At 35.5% G+C, this 27,456-nt stretch overlaps 1 protein-coding gene across 3 annotated transcripts in view; it reads right to left on the bottom strand.

Moving 5' to 3' along the window:
* The window catches only part of RINT1 (RAD50 interactor 1), a 65,030-nt gene extending 39,113 nt beyond the window's left edge, over nucleotides 1-25,917 (bottom strand). The window contains exons 1-8 of one of the 3 annotated variants that reach the window (XM_053716559.1): nucleotides 25,781-25,917; nucleotides 18,849-19,089; nucleotides 15,870-16,111; nucleotides 8,338-8,511; nucleotides 8,105-8,254; nucleotides 6,262-6,418; nucleotides 4,054-4,164; nucleotides 584-809 (exon numbers count right to left, since the gene is read on the bottom strand). In XM_053716559.1, coding sequence (XP_053572534.1) covers nucleotides 584-809; nucleotides 4,054-4,164; nucleotides 6,262-6,418; nucleotides 8,105-8,254; nucleotides 8,338-8,511; nucleotides 15,870-16,111; nucleotides 18,849-19,070 — 1,282 coding nt within the window. In that variant the 5' untranslated portion in view covers nucleotides 19,071-19,089; nucleotides 25,781-25,917. Of the gene's footprint in view, nucleotides 1-583; nucleotides 810-4,053; nucleotides 4,165-6,261; nucleotides 6,419-8,104; nucleotides 8,255-8,337; nucleotides 8,512-15,869; nucleotides 16,112-18,848; nucleotides 19,090-21,610; nucleotides 22,021-25,780 lie in introns of those variants that run through there. The other 2 variants (XM_053716560.1, XM_053716558.1) reach the window with 2 other exon arrangements.
* Between the last annotated feature and the right edge of the window lie 1,539 nt (nucleotides 25,918-27,456).

Raw genomic sequence — 27,456 nt, 5'->3', positions numbered from 1 at the left:
CTTTCAAATTTACTTCCATTAAAAATAATGTGCACAGTCTTTTATATTTACACTTTTTTTGAGTCACCAGCTCCTACTGAGCATGCGCAAGAACTCAGACTATACGTATATGCATTTGTGATTGGCTGATTACTATCACATGGTACAGGGGGAGTGGAAAAATACATAACTTTGAAATGTGTTAAAAAAGAATCTACTACTCATTTGAAATTCAGAGTAAATGCTATTGTATTGTCTTGTTATCTTGCATTTGTTGATTATGCAAATCTGCTGTGTTTACTGGTCCTTTAAGAATATTTAGGAGCCAGACACTGGTATTTGTATATAGATATATGGAGAGTAAGCAAAAAAGTTAAGAGCCAGGGGTAAATTTAAAGGAGCCACTGGCTCCCTGTCTCCTGTGTTTGCTGTTCCCTGCTTTAACACATTAGATAATTTTCTCTCTTTCATACTTTTTGCACTTTTATGCCTTTAAAACATAAAACACTAATAGTTAAAACGAAGAAGTTAAACTCAGTACTGTGAACTGATATCACTGCACGCTCTGCCAGTAGAATGATATGGGTAATAAAATACCGCTTACGTTTTCTTTCCACCATCAGCCATCTTTGAAAGCAGGTCTCCTCTGACAGAATGTGCATGCAGTTTGGAAGGTTGCTGAGATAACCATGAGTCAGCTGGAGCTCTCGCTGAAACGTAAGCACTTCATCCACAAGATGACAAAAGAGGACATCATCATACAGCAGAAAAGAGATATCCATAGACAGCTTCTCTAAAACAAGCATGACCAGTCCCCGGGTGAATTCCAGCTGCACAACACCATTAGGAAAACAATTCAGCTTTATGTACATGATCACATACCTGAATATTTTAAACATAAGACAATACAGAGATTTTGTTGGCTTAATATTAATGTTAATCTACTGTTATAGACAAAATCAAGACTCCCATTTGTGGGGTGTAGTTTACCTTTTCATTCAAATTATCATAGTTTTGGAGATCTTCCAAAAAAGGGCAGACTCACAGTATTTTATACTAAACTACAGTAGCTTTACTATAAAGTCTCCATGATTGCCGATTTCTACAGTGTCCATATAATGTACATCGCATTGGGTTCCAATTACCTTTATTGCAGCTATTGTGTTGCACAACTATAAGTTTGCTCAGGTATTCTATCTTAATTACCAATATAAATTATCTGTCTTCTTGAATGGCTCAAATTACAATAGGTCAGAGGCCACTGAAATTGTTGACATTAAAAAAAATTAGGATAATTTTTTAGTCAATGCTATAGCCAAAACTACTGAACCAATCTTCATGAACTTTGTCTTTGAAAGATAGCTGTTACGGGTAGTGTTTTTTAACCTTTAGTTTGTAAACATTTGCTTAGAAGATCCAAAGATATAATGATTAAAATTTGTATCATAATGGGTTTTTTTTCCACACGAACAGTAGAAAATAACAGGAAAAATTCCATTCACAATGCCTGTACGGTGGTGTATCGTCTCACCATAAAATCAGTTTAAGCCGAAAATTGCACTAAACTATGTTATTTAAAAAAAATATTGAGAACTAAAATTATTATACCCAAGAAATGAAAACGTTTTTTTTTTCCATGGGAGTACAAACTATTACTTTAAAAATATAACATTTCTAGGGAAATGTTATGTACAGCAGACGCTTCTAGGGAAGATTAAACTGCCCTAAAGTTTATTATAATTCCAGATAGCTTAAAAGACAGAACATCTGGCGAGTTCCACATTTCTTTTTTTTGTTCAATAATCATGTATCAGAAATCATACTAAAATCTCATTTACCTTAAAAAGTATTCACAGCACAGGAAGACCAAGCATTAAAGTGAAGGTAAAGTTAGCTATATCTCACAATATACTAAGCACTTGTCCCCCAAATTGAATATGAGTTTCATTCATCACTTTTTGAAATTCTAATTATAAAGATAGTTATTAGCATTTTTACTCACAATTTTTAGATCGTCAAATTCAACCCGTAATTTTTAAAAATTTTTCCTATGGTCACATTTTATTTTATTTTCAGCCTATTGAAATGCTGGCCATTAGCGGGTGGGACCGCTCTATACGTCATTGTCTCTAAAACAAGGAAATGGCTGTTGGGAGGAGACAGGGACGAAATGGTAGGGAAAAATAAAAGTAATTTATTTTTATATATATATATCACTGCTTACGGCTTGACACTGTGGATTTCTGAGTCTTGACCAGTGTTAATTTTGACGGCAAATTTCAATTTAGTCTTAGTTTTAGTCTTTTGACTAAAATGCCATTTTAGTTTTAGTCGTATTTTAGTCATCTGAATTGTTTTAGTTTTAGTCTAATTTTAGTCGACTAACTCTTCAGTTGATATTAGTCGACTAAATCTCCAGTAGATTTTATTTGACTAAAATCTAAGGGGTTTAGTTAAAGTGTAATGTATTATTTATGCATTTCTCTATAATTTCCAAACTCATTATATACTCCAGGAATAAACATAACACCTAATATTATTAATTGTATTAAGGTTTAAACATGCAGTATAGACACAGATTTAGAAACTGTTAATTTTGACAGCAAATTTTGATTTAGTTTTAGTCATAGTCTTTTGACTAAAATGCCATTTTGATTTAGTTTTAGTCATAGTCTTTTGACTAAAATGCCATTTTAGTTTTAGTCGTATTTTAGTCATCAGAATTTCTTTAGTTTTGTGCTCATTTTAGTCAAGTTTTAGTCGACGAAATTAACAGTGGTCTTGACAAAGGTCCCTGCGAGGACCGAAACGTTGACTGAACCTATGAACTAATAAAACTTTTTTTGCTAATTAAGACCTGTGAGTGCCTCTTCTTTTGAGAAGTTTCTACCTACCTACCATAGAGTGCACCCAGGCAATACCACTAACAGTGAGTGCTTGGAACCCACAACTAGTATATATATATATATATATATATATATATCTTTGGGGGGGGAGTTAGCGACTGAGTTATTTAGAATATGACTAACTCATTAGTGTGTACAGATTTCTAAAACTTTACCTTCACTTTAAAGTTGCTGATTTATGTACAGAGCGTCTTAAAGGGATACTAAACCCACATTTTTTCTTTCATGATTCAGTTTGAGTATGTAATTTTAAGCAACTTCCTAATTTACTCCTATTATCAATTTTTCTTTGTTCTCTTGGTATCTTTATTTGAAAAAGCAGGAATAAAAGCTTTGAAGCCGGCCCATTTTTGGTTCAAAACCTGGGTTGCGCTTGCTTATTGGATGGCTAAATCTAGCCACCAATCCCTATCCAGGGTACTAAACAAAAAATAGGCGGCTCCAAAGCTTTCATTCATGCCTTTTCAAACAAAGATACCAAGAGCGCAAAGAAAATTGATAATAGGAGATAATTAGAAAGTTGCATGCTCTATCTGAATCATGAAAAAAAATATTTGGGTTTACTATCCCTTTAATTTGAATACCCTTAACCCATTGAGGTAATATCTCTTGTCAGCAGCATTTTAACCCTTTGAATGCTAATGACGGCTCTGAGCCGTCACAGAGTTTCTCACTTTGGTGCTCATGACGGCTCAGAGCTGTCATGAGCACTCTCCCACTTTGAGGGAGATCTGGGGGCTCCTAATAGCTCCTACCCCTCCTACGTGATGCACGGTGACGTCACGCGCAATTACGTGATGACGTCACCGTGCAACTTTATTTATACTTAACAATGTTAAGTATAGGAGGAGGGGGCATGCTGCTTAGAAGCCTGTATCTCAGGACTCTAAGCAGCTACAGACCCCCAAGACCCACTGTTGGAAAGGGAATCGCCTAACCTTTCCAACAGTGTAAGGGGGTCTGTAAAAACAATAAAAAAAAAATTAAAAAATGTTTTTTTCAAAAATTAAATAAATTAATAAAACCTTAGAAAATATTAGCACCCAGGTGGGAAAGTGCTTAGCACTCAAATGGTTAATAGAATGTCAGTAAACCGCAGATGCCCTCCCATTAGGAACATAAATGCAAACAGCAACACACCTCCCTACATATTATAGTCACAACTTACCAATGCGTTCACAGGTGAACCTGCTTTGTTCAGAATGGGCTGGATCTTCTCATTTAAAAACTTTGTGTGGTTTCCAATCCACATAAGTATTTGAGTAAGGTACCACTCTGGCTAAATAAAATAATAAAAACATGTCACATTTTATATCAAATATATGCAGCCATAGATCAAGTAAATATAGCAGTTTCCTGCGCTCAGAATTTATTATTTTTTTTGCGACAAGGAATTTTGATTTCCATTATGTTGTATACTTGTTCTAATAGATATAAGTTTATACACACACATGCATACACAATTCTGTTTTGTTGTGAGACATTAAAAATACAGTGCAACTTATTTAAAGGGACAGTCTACTCCAGAATTGTTATGATAATCTCTTTAATACCCATTCCCCAGAATATTAATACACTTTTTACCTCTGTGATTTCCTTGTATTTAAGCCTCTGCAGACTGCCCACTTATTTCAGTTCTTTTGACAGACTTGTGTTTAAGCCAATCAGTGCTGACTCATAAATAACTCCACGGGAGTGGGGACAATGTTATCTATATGGCACAAATGAGCTAGCACTGTCTAGCTGTGAAAAATGGTCAAAATGCACTGAGATAAGAGATTAAGAGCATACAAATTTGCATATGAGCCAACCTTGGTTTAGCTTTCAACAAAGAATACCAAGAGAACAAAGCACATTTTATGATAAAGTAAAATGGAAAGTTGTTTAAAATTGCATGCCCTATCTGAATCATGATAGTTTAAAAGGGACAGTAAAGTCAAAATTAAACTTTCATGATTCAAATAGAACATGGAATTTTAAACAACTTTCCAATGTACTTCTGTTATCAAATTTGCTTTGTTCTCTTGGTATCGTTTATTAAAGAGTAAAACTAGGCAGGCTTATAATAGCTCAGGAGTGTGCACGTGTCTTTAGTACTCTATGCAGCAGTGTTTTCTAAGATTATTTGTAGCTTTGTTATATAATGTTGCAAAACACTGATGTTATAGAGTACTAAAGACACGTGCACACTCCTGAGCTCTTATGAGCCTACCTAGTTTTACTCTTCAATAAAAGATACCATACTTTAATTTTGACTAGACTGTCCCTTTAAGGAGTCTGGGTTACATATGCAATCTTTTGAGAGATATCTGCTCTAGAATACTTAGGGATGTGCCAATTATATTAAAGGGACATGAACCCCCAAATGTTTCTTTAATGATTCACACAGCGCATACAATTTTCAACAACTTTCCAATTTACTTCTATTATCAAAGGTTCTTCCTTTTCTTGGTATCCTTTGTTGAAAAGCAGTAAAGAAAGCAAAGAAGCGTGCACATGCCTGCAGCACTATAAGGCAGCAGTTTTGCAAGAATGTTCTACATTAGAAAGGGCACCAGATGGCAGCACTATTTCCTGTCATGTAGTGCTCCAAGCATGTGCACGCTACCTATCTAGATATCTCTTCAACAAAGAATAACATGAGAATTTGATAATAGAAGAAAATTGGAAACTTTTTTTTAAATGGTATGCTCTAGCTAAATCACAAAATAAAAATGTTGTGTTTCATGGCTTCCTCTCATGTAGAAGGAAACATCAGGTACAAAATGATGCTGGTAAACACCCAGGAAAGTTGTGAAAATGTCTAATGTTTTGCTTGTAAAGATTAGAAGAGCGTCAGTTATTAACCCTTTTGTGCCGGGGTCAACGAGTCTACATCGGAACAACTGTTCCGATGTAAACAAATTGAAATCTCACGATGGTGCATGTGATCACGAGATTTCAATGATGGGATCGTGTCAGGGGGGCGTCCCTATGATGTTAGGCACGCCCTCCAGACCACGATCCCATCAGGGAAGCACCAGGGGCTTCAGGAAAGCCAAGCAGTTAGGACGTTGTATTTCGTCCTTCGGCGCTAAAGCCCAGCAAAATTCAGACGAAATACAACGTCCTAATGGCGTTAAAAGGTTAAGGGACATGAAAGGTAAAATTCATTATTCAAATAGAGCATACAATTTTAATTACCTTTTCAATATACTTTGATTATCAAATTTACTTTGTTCTCCTTGGTATCCTTTGTTGAAAATACATAAAGTAGGCTAAGAAGCATTCACGTGCCTGGAGAAATATATGGCGCTATATAAAAACTGCAATCAAGGAGTGTGTGATTAATTCAATAGTCCAGCTTGTATTTTTAGAAAGAAAATATTTTTTTTACCTTACTTAAAACATTTGTCTGTCTGTTGCCTGTAAAATGATAGCGGAACCTCTTCTGGAGCGGCAATAGCATAATCTGCAAGGGAAGAATGATGGGTGCCGACACTGGCAGGGAATATTTCTCTGGCATCTGTTTAGGTTTCGAAATTAATTCATCTCTTAGTGTAGATATTAAGGAAAATGTTTAATATGCTACTCACACATAGGCATAAATTTAATAGTCTGTATTGCTTCTCCTGTATACCACACCCCTTCTGATGGCTATTCCTGTATCTATTTCATTTCTTACAGACGCTGCCTCAATATCTCACAAACGTTCTTTTTTCTCAGTGCCATTAAATTGATCAATCTGATATTTCATTTGCAAGTTGCACCTCGTTGCGTACTAGAGCAAGGGACTAGGGATGCGCTGAAATTTTTGGCCGAAAATGGGCCAATCCCATTTCAGCCGAAAGAGGGGCAAACCAGCCAAAAATTACCCCCCCCCCCCGTTCCTGTAAAAGTGGGGCCGGTGTTCTTAGAAAATAGCGATTCCGTGAAATTAGTGAACCACGCATTAGCTGTTTGACAAAGTTTTACCTTCCGACGGCAAGGGGAAATCGCTGGAGTGGCTGTCAGGATTAAAAGGTAAGTTTTTGAAGAAAATGAGTGAAATGTCAATTTCGATGAATTAAAGTGCCCTTTGTTTTTAATAGGATTATTAATTCATCGAAATTGACCTTCACTTTAATACAAAGATTATTTAATGCAATAAGAGACCCAGTCATAAACGATGTAACCATAATTAACAAATAGCACTAATTTCAGTCATTCAAGTAAAGACCATAAAATAAAGTGAATTGCTGATTTGTATGCTAGAAAGCGGACAGCACTGCAGTTCATTGGATACAGAGACATAGAGGAATTGAACACTTTAATTTACATTGTAAGTTTAAGATGAAAAATAGTGCTTGTTTCTTTTAACTTAAAGGGACATGTTGCCCATATGCTAATTTATTTTAAAGTGATGCAGCACAACTGTAAAAAGATGACTAGAAAATATCACATGATAATCTCTATGTAAAAATGGAAGATATTTTACTTCAGAATTTCCACAGTGGTCACATCCATTGTAAAGGAACTTTAAGCAGCCAATCAGGCTACTTGTCCCGGGACTTACGTTGGTGCGTGCATCTGGCATGTGCAAGCACAGTCACATTATTTTACTATGAAATCTTGCAACATTATACATTAAAGCAAAGTGTGAACTCACCACTGATGATGTTGATTAGGGGTTTGTTTTCACCATGCAGATGACTGTAAAAAGTAACTGATAGATAACTGCTCACAGAGCATTTCTGAGCTAAAGAAATTTTTAATTAAAATATCATCCTTTTTTTATAGTGATAATTTCTAGTCTTCTTTTAATTGATTTAGCATATGGGTAACTTGTCCCTTTAAATGATACAACTCTTCTGTCACGTGTACAAGAGTCAGGTGTCGTACTTCTCCTTTAAATAAATATATTTTATAAATCCCTGTGGGCTTTGTTCTTATCCTTTTATATATTCATATGCTTACATAAAGATAGTTATTTGCTCTATCTAAGAAGCTTAATAATACAAAATTCTCAGAATAACTTTAGTGTAGTCCACATATTCTTGCACACTATGCTTGTCTATATCCCTATTACTTCTCAAATAATCCTTTTGTAAAATAAATCTTCTACTCAATTTGATTTTTTTTGTTCTAGTATTCCATTTTATAAGAAAATACACCAGTTCAAAATGTATTAAAGCCTTCACTATATTCGGAGGTACTCATCAGACCACCCTTTAACTTTCCATCAAAATTGCAAAGGATACGAAGTTTGTAGTTTAAGAAGTTGTGTAAATAATAATTCCAGGTTAGCGTAAACTTCTGATTGGCTGGTTGACGAAGACAATCCAGTGAGCTGTAAATGTGGGGGGCCAATGAATGGCCAGTGCAGTTGGTTTAAAACTTCTTCAAAGTCACTAGAGCAAAAGCAAACACATATTCAATGTCAGTCAAGTATGCAGTAGCAATTCTGTATAGTCAAACAATGATTCCCACTCACCTTGTTAATTTATCTTTTAGAATTTTGTGCCAGAATTGAACAGTAGACTTTATAAAATTCAGCAAATGGCTACAGGAAGAGTCTTGAAGTTTAATGGCCAACTCAGCCATAGACACTAAGGTGCTGGCTGCTTCTGGGACATCGTTTGTCATAAGATGTTGTTGAATGTTATCACTGTGGGAAAGTTGTCTCATTAGTGTCTTATTATTTGCGTTATTGTTATGATATAAACAATATCCTTAAAAAAGGTACATAATAAAGCAGCATGGTTCTATTACCTAAATATTCTACATATCCAATTGTTTTGAAGGGCATCATTATTTTTAAAAAAAAACAAATTTTTACTTACATTTTAGAGCAGAAATAGTCCCTTTTGCCGTCACTCTAAAACACCCAGCATTTAATTTGACTGCCCAATCAGAAACTTTCTACTCTATCTGGGAGAGCGCTCCGTTAATTAACAGTGTCAGAAGAACACAGAAATTCTGTTAAGGCTGACGCTGTAGCTGTCAGATAACGGAGCTTTTACAATACTCTGTTTGCAGTTCATGTTTGCTTACTCCGTTTTCTAGCAGTTCCTTTATGGGGCTTGCTAAAGTGATTTAAAGTGTATATATCATAATTTATGCAAGAACTTACCCGATAAATTAATTTCTTTCATAGTGGCAAGAATCCATGAGCTAGTGACGTATGGGATATACATTCCTACCAGAAGGGGGGTAAATTTTCCCAAACCTCAAAATGCCTATAGATACCCCTCCCACCTCACTCATACCTTAGTTTAACGTTTAGCCAAGAAGTGAGGTGTAAAAGAAGGAGTAAAAAACAGAACTGGAAAAAATAAAGTGCTTTATACAAAAATAAAATCATAAACCACCAAAAATAGGTTGGGTCTCATGGACTCTTGCCACTATAAAAGAAATGAATTTATCAGGTAAGTTCTTACATAAATTGTGTTTTCTTTCGTGTAAGTGGCAAGAGTCCATGAGCTAGTGACGTATGGGATATAATACCCAAGATATGGAAATCCACAAGTCACTAGAGAGGGAGGGATAAAATTACAACAGCTAAATCCGCTGAGAAATTAAATCCAAAATATAAATACGTTTTCTTAAAAAATTAAAAAAAAAAAAAATCAAAAAGGCACTAGAATCAAACTGAGATAAGTGCCTGAAGAACCTTTCTACCAAAGGCTGCTTCTGAAAAAGCAGACACAACAAAATGATAACATTAAGAAAAAGTATGCAAAGGAAAACCAAATTACTGTTTTGCAAAATTAATCAACTGAAGCTTCATTCTTGACAACCCAAGAAGAGGCAACCGATTTAGTAAAATGAGCTGTAGTTGTCTAAGGCAGAGACTGCCCCGCCTTCAAATAAGCTTTGTGAAACAAAAGTTTCAATCAAAATACAAATAGCAGAGGCTTTCTGACCTTCCTGGAGCCAGAAGAAATAACAAATAGACTAGAAGTCTTCTGAAATCTTAAATAGCCTCAACATAATATTTCAAAGCTCTTACCACATCCAAAGAATGAGAAAACCCTACAAGAGTATTCTTAGAATTAGGACACAAAGAAGGAACAACAAATTCCTTATTGAATTTGTTAGAATTCACAACTTTAGGCAAAAATTTAAATAAAGTCAGCAAAACAGCTTTATCTTGATGGAAAATCAGATAAAGAAACTCACAAAAGAGAGCAGACAATTCAGAAACTCTTCTAACAGAAGAGATAGCCAAAAGAAATAACACTTTCCAAGAAAGTAATTAATAATCAGAGAATGCATAGGCTCAAAAGGAGGAGCCTAAAAAAAACTTCAAAACTAAGTTGAATCTCCAAGGAGGAGAAATGTAATAAATAACAGGTTTGATACGAATCAAAACCTGAACAAAACCGTGAATATCAGGAAGTTAGCAATCTTTCTATGAAATAAGACAAAGAGCAGAAATGCATCCTTCAAAGTATTTGCAGATAAACCCTTCTCCAAAACATCCGGAAGAAACTGTAAAATCCTAGGAACTCTGAAAGAATGCCAAGAATAATTATGAGTGAAACACCATGAAATATAGGTTTTCCAAACCCGATAAAAAAAATGTTTCTTGAAACAGACTTACGAGCCTGTACCATAGTGCTAATCACTGAGTCAGAGAAACCTCTATGACTAAGTAGTAAGCATTAAATTTTCATGCCTTCAAATGTAGAGATTTGAGATCTTGATGGAAAAAACAGCCCTAGAGACAGAAGGTCTGGCCTTAAAGGAAGTGGCCAAGACTGGCAACAGGAAATCCGGACAAGATCCGTATATCAAAACCTGTGAGACCATGCTGGTGATATCAGAAACACATGAGATTGAACCATTATGATCTTGAAGATTACGTTTGAAAGAAGAACCAGAAGCGGAAAAATATAAGCAGGTTGGTAAAAACCAAGGAACTGCTAAGGCATCCACCATCTCCGCTTGAGGATCCCTAGATCTGGAAAGCTTCTTGTTTAGACGAGAGGCTATCAGATCTATTTCTGGAAGACCCCACATCTGTACAAGATGAAAAAAATACACATCTGGATGGAGAGACCACTCCTCCAGATATAAAGTCATATGGCTGAAATAATCCACTTCCCAATTGTCTACAGCTGGGATATAATTCGCAGAAATTAGACAAGAGTTGGATTCCGCCCAAGAAAGTATCCAAGATACTTCCTTCATAACTGAAGGACTGCGAGTCCCTCCTTGATGATTGACATATGCCACTGTTGTGATATTGTCCGTTTGAAAACAAATGTAAAAGTTCTCTCTGTAATAGAGGCCACACCTGAAGAGCCCTGAAAATAGCACAGGGTTCTAAAATATTGATTGGTAACCTCGCCTCTTGAGGTTTCCAAATCCCTTGTGCTGTCAGAGACTCTCAGACAGCTCCCCAACCTGAAAAACTTGCATCTGTTGAGAATACAGTCCAGATAGGACGAACAAATTAGGTCCCCTGAACAATAACGTCATAGTCCAACCACCAAATCAGAGAGAATAGAGTATTGGGATTTAAGTATATCATTTGTGATATCTGAAAATAATTCCTGCACCTTTGGTGCAACATGCAAAGCTATAAAGGCCTCAAACGAAAACGAGCAAAGAGGATCACACCCGATGATGCAGTCATGAGATCTAAAACTTCCATGCACATAGCCACTGAAGGGAATAATAGAGACTGAAGGTTTAGACAAACTAAAATTAACTTCATACATCTCTAGTCTGTCAGAGAAAGAATCAGAGACACTAAATCTTATCTGGAAACCTAAAAAGGTGACCTTTGTCTAAGGAATCAAGAAACTCCTTTGTAAATTGATCCTCCAGCCATGTCTTTGAAGAAACCCCACTAGTTGTTTTGAGTCAGATTCTGCTAAATGAAAAGATTTGAGCTAATACCAAGATATCGTCCAAATAAGGAAACACTGCAATACCCTGCTCTCTGATTATAGATAGAAGGGCACCGAGAACCTTTGAAAATAATCTCTTAACTGTCGCTAGGCCAAACGGAAGAGCAACAAATTGGTAATGCTTATCTAGAAAAGAGAATTTCAGAAAACGATAGTGGTCTGAATGAATCGGAATGTGAAGATAAGCGTCTGTAAGTCTATTGTGGACATGAAGTGACCTTGCTGAACAAAAGGCAGATTAATCCTTATAGTCACCATCTTGAAAGTTGTGACAAATGAAATGATTAGCATGTTGAAGTAAAAGAATAATGTTTAGACAATTCAAGATCTGATAACTAAACTGACCAACCAAAAGGTTGAAACAGCAGCAACATCAGCTATAGAAATGGCAGGTTTAAGAATATAGCCAGTATGTAAATATGCTACTCTAAGATAGGATACAAACTTCCTATCTAAAGGATCCTTAAAAGAAGAAATATCTTCCATAGGATAGAAGTACATTCGGCAAGAGTAGAAATAGCCCCACCTTAGGGACTTTTACCCAAAAACTCTAAATTAGCCACAGGTAAAGGACATAGCTTTTAGACTAAGTTTAGATTCCTTACTAAACATATGAGATAGCATCTGGAATAAGAAACTTCAAGAGTAACCTCAGAAGCTTTAAAAACCAGAATTCAAACATTTGCCATTCTTGTTATCAAGAGGACTAGATTCCTCAATACCCAAAGTAAACAATACTTCCTTAATAAAGAATGAATATATTCAATAGAAAGGTTGATTTATCAATATCAGTCTCTGAAGTAGGATCCTCTGAGTCAGAGAATCCTCAACAGCAGAAATACTTCAGTATGCTGTTGATCAATACAAACTTCATTAGATTTATGAGAAGTTAGGAGAGATCTTTTACGTTAATTTGAAGGCGGAATAGCAGTCATAGCCTTCTCTATGGCTGTAGCAATATAATCCTTTATATCTTCAGGGATATCATGTACATTATAAATAACAGAATATCAGGGCACAAGTATAATAATGGTAGGCAAAAAGTCCCAAATGGACTGGTGCTGAAGTATATATATATATATATCAATAAATTACAAAAAAGAAATAAAAATTACTAAAATTAAAGCACTCTTGCCTCAAACCTTAATTAAGAAAAAAGGATGACCATAGTATAACATGACCATCCATACTGGTGGAAAAAAAACACCAACACACAGGATATCAGTGTCAAAGTTAATATTTATTTGCACTGAGATAATATTTTATTTGCACTGTGATTATGTTTACCAATCCTATACATAAGTAGCAGTAAACTATATTGAAATTCAAAAAATAAAAAAGGTTAGAACCCTGAACGAAAAATTCCAGCCAAAATGTCCATAGGGAAATTACCACACTCAAGTATACTGGTTTCTGAACGATTCACAGTAATATCCCATATCATGTACATTAGACTGTGAAGGTTTAACAGTAGATGTATTTGCACTATAGAAACATTATCAGTATGAAATACCATAACAAGTGCCACATATTTGAGCTGAAGAAATAAGATCAGCTAATTAACAATATACACACTTAGCTTTGGTAGAAATTGTGTACAGGCAGCTTGGTTCCTACAGTAACATCAGAGGCAGGATCAGTTTGAGACATCTTGCAAAATGTAACAAAAAAGAAAAAAATACCATTTAAACAAAATATCCCATTTCCTCAAAATAGCAGTTTCAGGAATGGGAAAAAATGCTTATGATAAATTTCTTATACAAAAGTAAAATCAAAAGCAAGCAACCTAGCCCTCTATGAATCAAATGAGAGCAGAGAGCAAAAGAGGGACAGACTTAATATAACAAATGTAGGCACCAAGAATGGCGCAAATGCAGAGAAAAAAAAAAAACTTTTGGCGCTAAACAAATTAAATGATGCAACTCACGTCATAACAGGCACGACTTTGCACAAAAAAAAAAAACTTGCGACTAGAAAGTCGCAAGAAATAACGTAACTCATGTCACGGCAGACGTGACTTTGTGCCAAAAATGTTTGCGCCAAAAATGTTGCAATAAAAAGTAACATTCTGCACCATCGCAAGCCTAAGCCCGTGAAAATTTTTGAAAAAAACAGACTCCAAGTTACAACTAACTGGAACCCCAGGTAAGCCTAAAAAATCCAATAAACATAATTTCTAAGCTGAAACTGTTAGACTGCAGAGGGAAATACACAGACCTGACTCATGGCAAATATATACAATATACATTTAAAACTTTATAATATAAAGTGCCAAATATAGCTGAGAGTGTCTTAAAAAATGATATATACTTACCTGAAGACACCCATCTACATATAGCAGACAGCCAAACCAGTACTGAAACATATCAGCAGAGGTAATGGTAGAGGAGTATAATGTCGATCTGTAAAGGGAGGCAGCAGATGAATCTCTGCGACCGATTACAGAGAGCCTTAGAATAAATTTCCCATAGGTGAAAACCTGGCATCGTTAGACAATACGTCCTTCACATCCCTCAGACAAACACTGTACTTTGAGAGGAACTGGGCTTCAATATGCTTAGAAGCGCCTATCACAGAAGAAAATCAAGCACAGCTTGCTTCACCACCTCCATGAGAGGCAAAGCTTGTAAAACTAAGGTATGAGTGAGGTGGGAGGTGTATTTATAGGCATTTTGAGGTTTGGGAAACTTTGCCCCCTCCTGGTAGGAATGTATATCCCATACGTCACTAGCTCATAGACTCTTGCCACTTATAAGAAAGAAATCTGTCTCTGCTTATCTCAATACAGGACTCAAAGGGTTAAAACCCTCTCTGGATTCCTCGGCACACGTTCTTCCAAACCCCTCTTAAAACAAACATGGACCTGTCAGGAGTAGAAGCAAAGCAGACCTTTTCACTCGATTAATTTAAACAGCGCTTGTAGCCAGTGCCTCAATACTGATTACTGATTCTCTGATGTGGTCACAGGAGTAGGACAACCCGGCTATCTATTATCTCACCTCAGACCGGAGACACCTGAGCTCTGCATTGGAAAGCAAGTACGGAGCTTAGCTGTCTCCTAGGCAACAAGTAAACTATTGTGCAGAAGCTGAGCATATGGCAATCTGCGCATGAGCAGTGCACCTAGCAGTCATACAACTCCTACTGCTTTTTGGACAGTTAAAGCTTATATTCAGAGGGCAGTAGAACGTTTCAGCATTTCAATGTCAAATATAGTCAAAACGAAATAAAATAATAGATGCCAATTATGAGAATATACACTATTATACCAAGTTTTAAATGGTTGTAGTTTCAAAAATACTTATAGTATAGTTTTATGATTTTAAGTTTCAGTCATGATTTGTTTTGGCCTAGGCAAACAAGGCACTTGCCTAGGGAGGCAGATTTTTTTGTTGTTGGTGGGGTTACTTAAAGGTACATGAAACACACATTTTTTTCTTTCATGATTCAGATAGAGCATAACCTTTTAAACAACTTTCCAATTTACTTTATTTAGCAGCGACAAACTACTGGGAGCTAGCTGAACATATCAGTAATCCAATGACAAGGCATATATGTGCAGCCACCAATCAGTCGCTAACTCCAGAGCCTACCTATGTATGCTTTTCAACAAAAGATACAAAGAGGACTAAGCAAATTAGATAATGGAAGTAAATCTGAAGGTTGTTTAAAATTGTATTCTGGAGGCATTTATGTGCAGACACCAATCAGCAGCTAGCTCACAGTAGTGCAATGCTGAAGAAAATTAAATAATAGAAGTAAATAGGAATGTTGTTTGAATGTAAAATTTAATTTTGACTCTAAATGTGGGTACACAATGTTTCAATCTGGCATCAGAGAAGTAGATATTGACAAGACCACACTTTTTAGTTCACTCACTACGAACAACATAACCATTTAACTTTGGAAATGCCATGAAAAAAAAAAAAAAAAGTCACCTTACACCCTGAACAAAAAATATTATAGCAAAAAAAGGCTTAAAACCTGGGATGGTGGGGAGCAGCAGAATTTTGAGTGCCTAGTGCAGCACAGAACCTAAATATGCTACTGATTTAAAGCATACACAGTTTGTCTGACATACCAATGAAGACATTGGCCAAATTACCTGAGTTCCTCTATTTGTGATATCCATTTGAGGTAGGAAAGGTGTCGCTCAATTTCTTCCATCTCTCCTATTAATAGGCCAAGATCTTCCATCCAAGGTTCAGACTCCACCAGGTGCTTGCTGATAGACTGAGTCACCAGTGCTTCTTTCTCTATAAGGTCCCCGAGGGCTGTTTTTGAATCCTCTGCATTCTTAAGAGCAGTCTGAATTCTTTTAGGAGCTTCTGAGGAAACGGTAAGAACCTGCATATAGAAAGAAATCTAGTAAAATGGTCTTTTTAATTGCACCTTTAAATAAACTATTTTGTAGGATTAGAAAAGTGATACATAATGCATCATTGGTAGAAAAAAAACCCTGAATAAATAACAGACAAGGCGCATAGTTAATAGTTGAAAATGTACAAATGAAACAAAGATCAAGTCAAGAATTGAATGTCATGCTGGAGGGTAAAGGAACATGTTAACGCAGTAATAAAATAATCTAAATCATTATAGGACGCTCCTTGGTAAAGCTACCTGGACAGATAAACAAAAGGCCCAATAATTTGCCGTTGCTGTGAAGGATAAAACAGATAAGCCAATCAGGAGAATCATATGCACACAGCCACCAATCACTGGCGGGATCCAGCTCATATGAAAATAAAAAGTGATCAAGCTAAACAATGCTCATATCCAGTACAAATAAAATCTAAAAGTCCTCTACTCAATAGGTGTAAACAAGTATCAGAAACAAATATAGAAAGTGCTAGAGGCTTAAATGGACAGTCAACACCAGAATTTTTGTTGTTTTAAAAGATGGATAAGCCCTTTATCACCCATTCCCTAGTTTTGCATAACCAACCCTTTTATATTAATATACATTTTACCTCTGTGATTAACTTGTATCTAAGCATCTTCTGACAGCCCCCTGATCACATGACATTTTATTTATTATCTATTGACTTTCATTTTAACCAATTAGGGCAGTGTCTGCCACAATCCACGGGCGTGATCACAATGTTATCTATATGGTTTACATGAACTAGCTCTCCCCTGTTGTGAAAAGCAAATAAAAAAGCATGTGATAAGAGGCGGCCTTCAAGAGCTTAGAAATTATCATATGAGCCTTCCTAGGTTTAGTTTTCAACTAAGAATACCAAAAGAACAAAGCAAAATTGGTGATAAAAGTAAATTGGAAAGTTGTTTAAAATGACATGCCCTATTTGAAATATTAAAGTTTTTTTGGACTTGATTGTCCCTTTAAGTACTATTATTTATTCACAATCCAATTTAAACAAAAAATAAATTACAAAATGGAGTACAATGAACATATAATTATATGCAAATTAAGTCCTAATCCCAAAATTTAATGCCGGCACTAAAGTCACAATAGTAATGTAATCCTTCAGGACTATAACCTGCAACAAAAATCATGTCCAAAATTGGTGTCCAAATGAATCTACTTTAGGAAACCAAGGCGATTAGGTCCAATAAATCCCCAATGAATTAAGCACCCAAACTTAATAAAAAAAACAGATAGCCCACTGATGCCTTTTGACCTAATAGAGGCCTTTTTCAAGGCTGTATTGGGCAAATCGGTCTGTGTCTTTATATACGCAATCATTTTGGTGCTAAACCTTAGCTTTGCCGCCTCAATTGCGGTATTGTTGTGGTAAGTAATCCAGCTTATAACCAACTTAGCAGCACATTTGGTTTATGAATTAGAGGTTTAAACATGTAGTTACTATTGCATTAATATGTCTCTTTACTAAAACAAAAATAGAAAGAAAAGGAGAGGAAAATTGAGTTAATACTGCTTGTTCTTGAGCACCTTTATCCCAGATGAGTCAGATGACAGCAAGCGCTTAAAGAGTAACAGAGCAACATACATCTAACAAAATATCAGGTTGATTAGTGATGCAAGACACACAATGGCAAAGCCAACGTGAATGGCGTAGAAGAGGAATAGTAATTAAAGAAATAGAAACACGTAGAGGAGGGTGAATGGCATGAACAGAGCAGAGGCTATGACTTTAGTGAGCTCAGACAGGGAGAGTTTAGCCCCCTTTTCTTTAATAAATGATCACAAACAATATAGATATACTATTTAAACAGAGGTAAAATTATCTAGAAAACATCTGTACTTTTATTAAAATAAAAACTATGAAACAAATTAGTTATCTGTATGTGTGTACAAATATTAATACACAAACACGCATCCAATTTTTAAGAGGAAATCATTTTTATTTTCCTTTCTTGCACATACAAAATTTTATCATTCAAGAAAAGTCCTTTGTTTTTAGGCTTGAACAGCTATAATAGCCTTTCTCTGTCCAAAAATATTTCAACGTCGGATATCCATGAGATATATTTTAAAAAGTTGAGAGTGATTTTAAAGGGACATTCAACACTTCCCTTAAAATTATTTGCGCTAGAAATATAAGAACCGAAGATACACCTGCTGTATATCCCTCCTGCCATGCCGCCTTGCTTCTGTAGTAATCACTTTCGGTAACTTGTGTAATACCGGGTAAATATGGCAGCCGGACTCCCCCCACCGTTACGTAGCTGCCTTCTTCAAATCATCATCAAATCAGAATCCAGTCCCCGTGCAATTTCTGTCCGAGGACTGGATTCTGATTTGAAGAAGAAGGCAGCTACGTAACGGTGGGGGGGAGTCCGGCTGCCATATTTACCCGGTATTACACAAGTTACCGAAAGTGATTACTACTGAAGCAAGGCGGCATGGCAGGAGGGATATACTGCAGGCAGATCTTCGGTTCTTATATTTCTAGCGCAAATAATGTTAAGGGAAGTGTTGAATGTCCCTTTAAACGTAATTAAAAACAGCCAAATGTATTTTAAGCATGGCATGTGAGATATAGATAGATTATATATATATATATATATAGATAGATAGATAGATAGATAGATAGATAGATATAAACTGGCAGAAATTCCCTGTTTGTGCTGTAAATAGAAAATGAATAACTCTCAGTACCTGCTCTTCCAAATGCTTCTGTTGTTCTGTCATGGTCTCCAAGAGCTTTGAAACATTCTTCAGTGACTTGAAATCATTTCCGATCTCTCTTTCTACAAACTCACAGGCATAATATGGGATGTCACAGGTGTCAGGATCTGACAGTTCCGTGTCTGCACATTGTGTGTCCCAGATGTTGTTACTGGTTTCATTCAACGGTTTTCCAGTCTCACAAGAAGCCATATTTTACTGGTTTAGAAAACTGGAAGGAAAATATTCAAAAATTATAATTAGTGATGTCTGTAATGTCCAGTATTTGTTTGCAATGTATATTTCTTTATTAAATAGACATTCCAGACAAAATTAGAATATACACAGGTGCATTTCCGTTTTGCAAAATACATGTATTAGCAAATATGCTATTGCCCTTTAGCTTGAGATCATAATCCCTTGTTCTGGAATTGTTATTTTTGTGAAAATATACAGCCTCTGCTTTACTAAGCCTCTTTATATACTTGAAAGTTACTATCATATCACCTATTTGTTTCCCTTCTCTCCTCTAAGCTATACATATAGATCATTGAGTCGCTTACCGCCAAGTCATTTTTTTAGACCATGTACCATTTTAGTAGCGAGATTCTAGTTTTTTTTATATCCTTCCAGAGATATGGCCTCCAGAACTGCACAAAATACTCAAGATGAGACTAACTAGTGATCTGTAAAGTGGTGCAAGAACGTTACAATTTCTGCTGCAAATTCTCCCGATCTCTACCGATACAACCAAGCATTGTACTGCCTTACTCTCATTTTACTAAATCATCTGAAATAATAAAATCCCAAATCCTGTTCCTCTTTTGTAACAGTCAGTAAAGTGCAATTGAATCTGTAATTAACCTTTTTTATATCACTTATCATATGATCCACCTACCCTGAAACATCAACTCTATTACAAATTTTTGTATCATCTGCAAAAAGACATATTTTCACCTGTTATCCTTTGCTGATATCATTGAAAAGCTATAGCTGTTATATACTTAAAGGGACACTGAACCCAATTTTTTTCTTTCGCGATTCAGATAGAGTATGCAATTTTAAGCAACTTTCTAATTTATTCCTATTATCAATTTTTCTTTGTTCTCTTGCTATCTTTATCTTTTAGAAAGTTGCTTAAAATTGCATGCTCTATCTGAATCATGAAAGAAAAAAATTGGTTTCAGTGTCCCTTTAAGTATGCTGCAACACTTTATCGCATTTGCTCGGAGAGCCTAAGGGGCTTGTACCATCTGGTAATGACTCAATTTGCATAATTGCTGATACAATAAAAGCCCACTGGCTCTCTGAGCAGCTGCATTATTAAAATGCTGGTGTACTGAGAATATCTAGCTATGCTTCACATGCATCTGCAAAGAAAAATCCTAACACTAAAACAGTGATAACTTTTACTAGAAGCATTTTTGCCAATACATTTATTGTAAATATGTTTCTATTCAAATATGTAATTCATCTAAGTGCATTTCAATTTAGACTAGAATGACTGATTAATATCTACAAAATCATTAATGAAACTGCTCACAAGAGAACCTGCAGTCACCATTTATCAAGCAGCGGTCATCAGACATACCATACCGTCTTCTCCACCTCTTAGGTAGAGAATTTCAATCTCCCCGGTCTCGTCCGACCAAGGAGATTGACAGCTCCTGCCCGTGCACAGCCAATCACGCGCGGGCAGGAGCTGTCAATCTAAGAGGTGGAGAAGAGGGTAGGGAAGCAGTGGTGATTGGCTGTGCGTGGGCAGGGGGCAGGATTGCACGTGAGCGCAAAATTGCATTCTCTATCTGAATCATTAAAGTTTCATTTTGACTAGACTATCCCTAAGTATAGAAACTTTCAGTATTTATAAGGATACCACAAGCTAAATCGGCTATTTCAAATCCCGAAATATGGGTAAAGGACCGACTTGTAAATAATTTAATCCATTTTACCTGCTGAAGTGTATCATTGGGAACAAATTAAAGGGGAGAACAATTTTGGGTTAACTGTCAATTTAAAGAGACATGAAACCAAAATCTTTTTTTCCATGATTCAGATAGAGCATTCAATTGTAAACAACTTTCTAATTTACTTCCATTATCAAATTTTCTTTGTTCTTTTTTATCTTTTGTTGAAAAGCATGGCTGTAAATTCAAGAGCATGCACATGCCTGGGGCACTATATGGTAGCAGTCTGCTAGAATGTTATACAAGAGCACTAGATGGCAACACTATTTCCTACCATATAGTGGTCCAGAAACCTACCTAGGTATCTCTTCAACAAAGAATACCATGAGAATAATATAAGTAAATTGGAAACTTTTTTTTAAATGATATGCTCTGACTAAATCACAAATAAAAATGTTGGGATTCATATCCCTTTAAACTCAATAATACAGAAAAAAAATATATATAATTTTGCCATTTGTGAGTAAAAATCACAATATACATACCGGTAATATAGACATAATTAACTTATACATATACGTGTGTTTTACAATGCTGTAAGCAGGTTGGTTAGTTTGAATAAGAGATTTAATCCAATAAACTGTGCTGCCACCTTTGGAACTATATCACCATTTTTTCGGAGACATCTGCTGACAGCTATGCATGATTTAATACAACCCATAATCTAGTTGCTCATGCTTCTAGCAAATTCAGTTATTTAATTCAACAAAATTATATTACAAATAAATAAATGCTGCACTTAACCTAAGCAAAGAGCACTTTGACATCGACTCTGTTACCCAGTACCTATATACCTGACAGGGGACCTGCAGCTGATCGGTTTCATGTGCCAGATGTTGTCAGATCAGGGAGGGATCACTGAGCAGCAGCACTGGAGTGACACGTTTTCTGTGTGTACTAGGAGCTCCCAGCAGATTCTTTTATGTCATCAAATCTCAAGGTGAATAGACTATGCTTGTGTAGTGAATTCCCCGGGATCACCATGTAGGTATGTAGCGCCCCTATAAGCCTGCAGCTACTGTCTGCCTTAGTGTTTGCTGAATGACAGGTGCTACTGTTTATAGGGAAAAACTACTGAAAACGATTACGATCTATGCAGAGTTCGCAGATCTACTAGGTGCACTGCTCACTGCTCAGTAAATAATTTCCCATAAGTCTCAGCGCCTTGGTGGTCACTCAGATCCTAGAACTACAGTTTTAGCTCTATATACATTGCAAGATACAAACACATCACTTCCGGATATATCACTTTTTTTTAACTAACCAACTTTATTTATACATAATATAAACACAACAAAAGAACGCGGCCAAATGTGCTTGCTTAGCTTCATGTAGTTGTCTGCGCTCTCTCTGGTGAGGGAAACTACTTTTATTACCTTATTTTTAACAAGTTTTCAAAGCACTATTGCTCCTTTATCAGGCAATTAAGTGTATAAAATTAATACACTATCAGGGCAGTGTGTTGTAGTTTGTGTGTTGTAAAGAAAAAAAAAATCAGTCTAATATACAAATTATATTTTATAACCCGTAAATAATTTTCAAAATGAGATCATACAAGAGCTTGTTAAAGGGACATTAAACACTTTGAGATGGTAATATAAAATTATAAATTGTATATAATAAAACAACTCTGCAATATACTTTCATTATTTATTTTGTCCTCTTTGCCTGTAATTCCATTCTGAAATTGTGAGCTTTTCAGTTCCTGTTAGAAATGGAAGTGCAGGACACTGTTAAATCCAGCACAGTCATTGGCTGCACACTCTAGTGACCTATTTATAACTGTCCCTAATTGGCCACAGCAGAGAAGGTAACACAAGTTACAACATGGCAGCTCCCATGTGTTTTATAGACACTAAAACTTTACACTTATTTTGTCACTTTTTAAACAACTAATGAAACTTTAAAAAATACATCTACATGTTAGTCATGGACTAATCTTTTCTTTGCATCATTCTATAGCATGTATTTAGTGTTTAATGTCCCTTTAATTCTAAATAATAAGTACAACTTTTTTTAAATATTTTTTTAAACCATATTGATTATTGAAGCTTTTAAATTTTAATATGTTGTAACTGAGCTTTATTAAGTCATGTAAAATACATTTTAGTTTTTATACTTTTCATAAATATAGGAATTCGATAAAAAATATTTTTTAACATTTTAGCTGTCACACAGGTTCATAAATCTGCAACAATTTCATTTGTATCATCTAACATGACCCACAGCCTGTGTGGTCACAGAAGATATTTGCACAGTGTTTGTCATATTATGTGATTTTTATTGCACCATTAGCTAATATGTTTATTCTGGGTTTACTTGGCTGTAGCATTTTACAGAATCTCTTATAGCTTTGTGCTGGAGGCAATGTAGGTGTGAGGCAGGCTTTTTATGGGAAACATTGCTATAATTATACATTTGTGGCCTTTATTTTTATGGCATTATTGCTATATTAGTCTGTCAGTTCAGTTAGATAGCAGGCAATAAAAAAGAGCTATATATATTTAAAGGGCCATTGTATTTTGGAAAAATGATATGCTCTTATTTGTAAAAGCATGTCATTTTAGAAATAGTAATGCTGCAATTCTGTGCTTACAATGAAGGTCAATTTTGATGAATTAGTGCCCGGCTTTTAATAATCCTATTAAAAACAAGGGCACTTTAATTCATCAAAATTTACATTTCACTCGTTTTCTTCAAAAACGTACCTTTTCATTCTGGCAGCCGCTCCAGCGATTCCCCACGGCCGTCAGAAGCCTCTGCAGATGTCAGAAATGACAAATCCGGCTACCTCCAATCACGGCTCCCCCCCCCCCTGGGGAATCTTGGCTTGATGCAACATCGTGATTAGAGGAAGCTGGATTTGTCATTTTGGACCCGCGAAGACCTTGCTTTTTATAGGATTATTAAAAACCGGGCACTAATTCATCAAAATTGACCTTCACTTTAATGTATCACACTCCCGCACTGGATAAACGGGAGAACTGAGTGAATGTCAAAATAGATTATATTTTGTAAAATTCTTTATACATTGTCAAAATGTGTTATGTCACCCCTCTGGAAAATAATTATTTTGTGTAATTTTAAAATTTATGTAATATCTGTATTGTTTGATATTTTAGACAATCATTTGCTACATAAACTGTAAGATGGTAAATTGACAAAAAAAATAATATCTGTATTGTTTGATATTTTAGACAATCATTTGCTGCATAAACTGTAAGATGGTAAATTGACAAAAAAAATACATTTTCTCTTCTTAATTTTTTGAGTATGATGCAGTGCTATCATATCAGGCATCCCAGGCCCTGATGAGAACCCAAAGTAAATATAGATATGGAGACCAATCTGTTTAACTTCTGGCCAATTTAGTTAATTTGAAAACCTCTGTTAGAAATATACTGGTTATTAAAGGGACACTGAACCCAAATGTTTTCTTTCGTGATTCAGATAGAGCATGCAATTTTAAGCAACTTTCTAATTTACTCCTATTATCAAATGTTCTTCATTCTCTTGGTATCTTTATTTGAAATGCAAGAATGTAAGTTTAGATGCCGGCCCATTTTTGGCGAACAACCTGGGTTGTCCTTGCTGATTAGTGGATAAAAGGAATCCACCAATAGAAAAGTGCTGTCCAGAGTTCTAAACCCAAAAAAGCTTAGATGCCTTCTTTTTCAAATAAAGATAGCAAGAGAACGAAGAAAAATTGATAATAGGAGTAAATTAGAAAGTTGCTTAAAATTGTATGCTCTATCTGAATCAAATTTGGGTGCAGTGTTCCTTTATGGTAGAGGGGAAACTTATTAGAGACCCTGAGCTCATTGCCAAAGCTTTTGCTACATATAATTTCAAATTTTATTACAAGACCAGAGACTCTTATTTTGCATACTTTCTTTTACTACTCAATATGCAGCACTTTAAAGAAATAACAAGCATCATCAGATACCATAATATTAAAACTGTACAGAAAATAAAGAATAACAATAAGTAGCTAGAGTGTGAGCAAACTTATAACACCATGAAAAAAGTGACCAATCAGAGAAAGAATAGTGTCCATAAACTGACCACTACACAGCCAAACCTCCTCTTTTTTTTGCTGCTCATCTCTGATATAAGTTGTGAAAAAGTTTCTATTGAAAATTTTATTGTTTAAAGTGTTTAATAAGTGTTTAATAATTAATTATTTAATAATACATTTTTTGTTTATTATTTTAATTTTTTTGGTTTTATCCTAATACTAGGGATGGGCGAATGTGTAAATTTCCGAATTTCGAATGTTAGAACGAATGTTATTACCAAAATTCGAATTACAAATCCGAATGTTGATAAGAACGAATATTCTTAAAAATTCTATAATCGAATGCTATTTACAGTTTTCAAAAGTCACTTTCGAATTTGAATGTTTATAAGTATATTGAATGTCCACATTCGAAATTTCGAATTTAACATTCTATTTAACAAATACTATTCAGAAGTTCAATAGTTCATGTGGTAGGGAGGGAATCTAGTAAATTGATACATAATAGATACAAATATATAATTTTGAATGTTTCTATATAGAATATTGCATAATTCAAATATTACATTTAAATAAAGCATTAGAAATACTATTACAAACATATACATTCAAATTTTTAGAATTCGAATATTGCATAATTCGAATATTACATTTAAAGAAAGCATTAGAAATACTATTACAAATATAAATTCAAATTTTTCGAAAAGAATATTTTCGAATGTAATCGTAAAATTCGAAACGAACATTCGAAAATCGAATGTTAGAATGTTATGTAAACATTCGATTCGAACGAATGTGTTAAAATTCGTTTCATTTTTCGAATGTTGCAAAACATTCGCCCATCCCTACCTAATACCTCTTTTTTCTGTTTTTCCCTTTGCTCTTATTTCCTTTTTTCCCTCGCCTTCTGGGCTTTTCCCTTCTTACTGTGTATTTACCTTGTCTTAAGAAAATCTTCCGTTTTTTTTTTTCGTTTCATTGTTTTCCTCAGTTTTTACTCTTCAGAGCTCTGTAGTTTTTCTGGCTGTCTGTGTGTCCCATTATGGCACTCGTTACGGCCGCCATTTTGAAAGCTGTCAATCAATCTTGCTTTCCGCTCTCTCTTGCCAACATTTCCTGTCTGTGGCTTTAGACGCTGTATCATTCACTCCTCCTATGAAGTGCCAAGAGTTTCTATATCGCTGTTGCTGTTGCAATATAATTTAGCTAGGTATCGTTCCTTAACTTAGACTGCCATCTTGTGGAACATTTTGTTATATCTAATACTAAATTCCTTGTTAAATATTTTAAGATTTTTTTCTGTCAGAGAAATTTTAGGCTATTAAGTGTTTATTTTGCAAACCTTCGGCTAGATTACGAGTCTTGCGTTAGCCTTAAAAAGCAGCGTTGAGAGGTCCCAACGCTGCTTTTTAACGCCCGCTGGTATTACGAGTCTGGCAGGTACAGGTGTACCGCTCACTTTTCTTCCGCGACTCGAGCTTACCGCAAATCCCCTTACGTCAATTGCGTATCCTATATTTTCAATGGGAGTCTTGGAGAAAGTGAGCGGTACACCCTCTCCTGTCAAGACTGATACCGCATTTAAAAGTCAGTAGTTAAGAGTTTTATGGGCTGTAACATAAAACTCTTAACTAAAGTGCTAAAAAGTACACTAACACCCATAAACTACCTATTAACCCCTAAACCGAGCCCCCCCCATCGCAAACACTTAAATAAAAATTTTAACCCCTAATCTGCCGACCGGACATCGCCGCCACTTTAATAAATGTATTAACCCCTAAACCGCCGCACTCCTGCTTCGCAAACACTAGTTAAATATTATTAACCCCTAATCTGCCGTCCCTAACATCGCCGATACCTACCTAAATTTATTAACCCCTAATCTGCCGAACCCAACATCGCTGCAACTATATTAAAGGTATTAACCTCTAAACCTAAGTCTAACCCTAACCCTAACACCCCCCCTAACTTAAATATAATTTAAATAAATCTAAATAAAATTAATACAATTAATTAAATAATTCGTATTTAAAACTAAATACTTACCTGTAAAATAAACCATAAGCTAGCTACAATATAACTAATAGTTACATTGTAGCTATCGTAGGGTTTATTTTTATTTTACAGGCAACTTTGTATTTACTGCAAATAGAAGAACACAGAGGCGCCACCATGGCCCAGTACCACCAATACAAGGAAATAAATATATAGAAGGCACTATATATACTCACAAACGTCAAGCACCCAGGTGGTGCTAGTGGGGCAGGCTGAAACTTCACAGTAGTTCAGCTCACTGATATACCTCCAAATAGATCCAGTCGGTGTTCCTTGAGAGCCTAAGATCCTATGCCTAGAAAAGAGAGAGGCAAACCAACATGGCCTAGTATTGTTTGAGCCCAGGGAGAATATAGCCCTAATGGGTATACTCACAGGAAACAAAGCACCTCCAGGTGCAATATCAGCAAGCTGGAACCATAAGTCGCCCAGTAGACAAACCACGGCAAGTGATTCTCCGCTTCCAGTAGTATAACGGTGGATAGGAGAGGGGTGTATGAAACCCCACAACAGGTTATTAGGTCAAAATACCACACCAGCAAGTGTATATAAAAGTAAA

Source organism: Bombina bombina, chromosome 6 (assembly GCF_027579735.1).
Source record: "Bombina bombina isolate aBomBom1 chromosome 6, aBomBom1.pri, whole genome shotgun sequence".
NCBI classification, from domain to species: Eukaryota; Metazoa; Chordata; class Amphibia; order Anura; family Bombinatoridae; genus Bombina; species Bombina bombina.
Note: the sequence above shows the minus strand (reverse complement) of the source record. Positions and strands in the feature narration are given on the sequence as shown.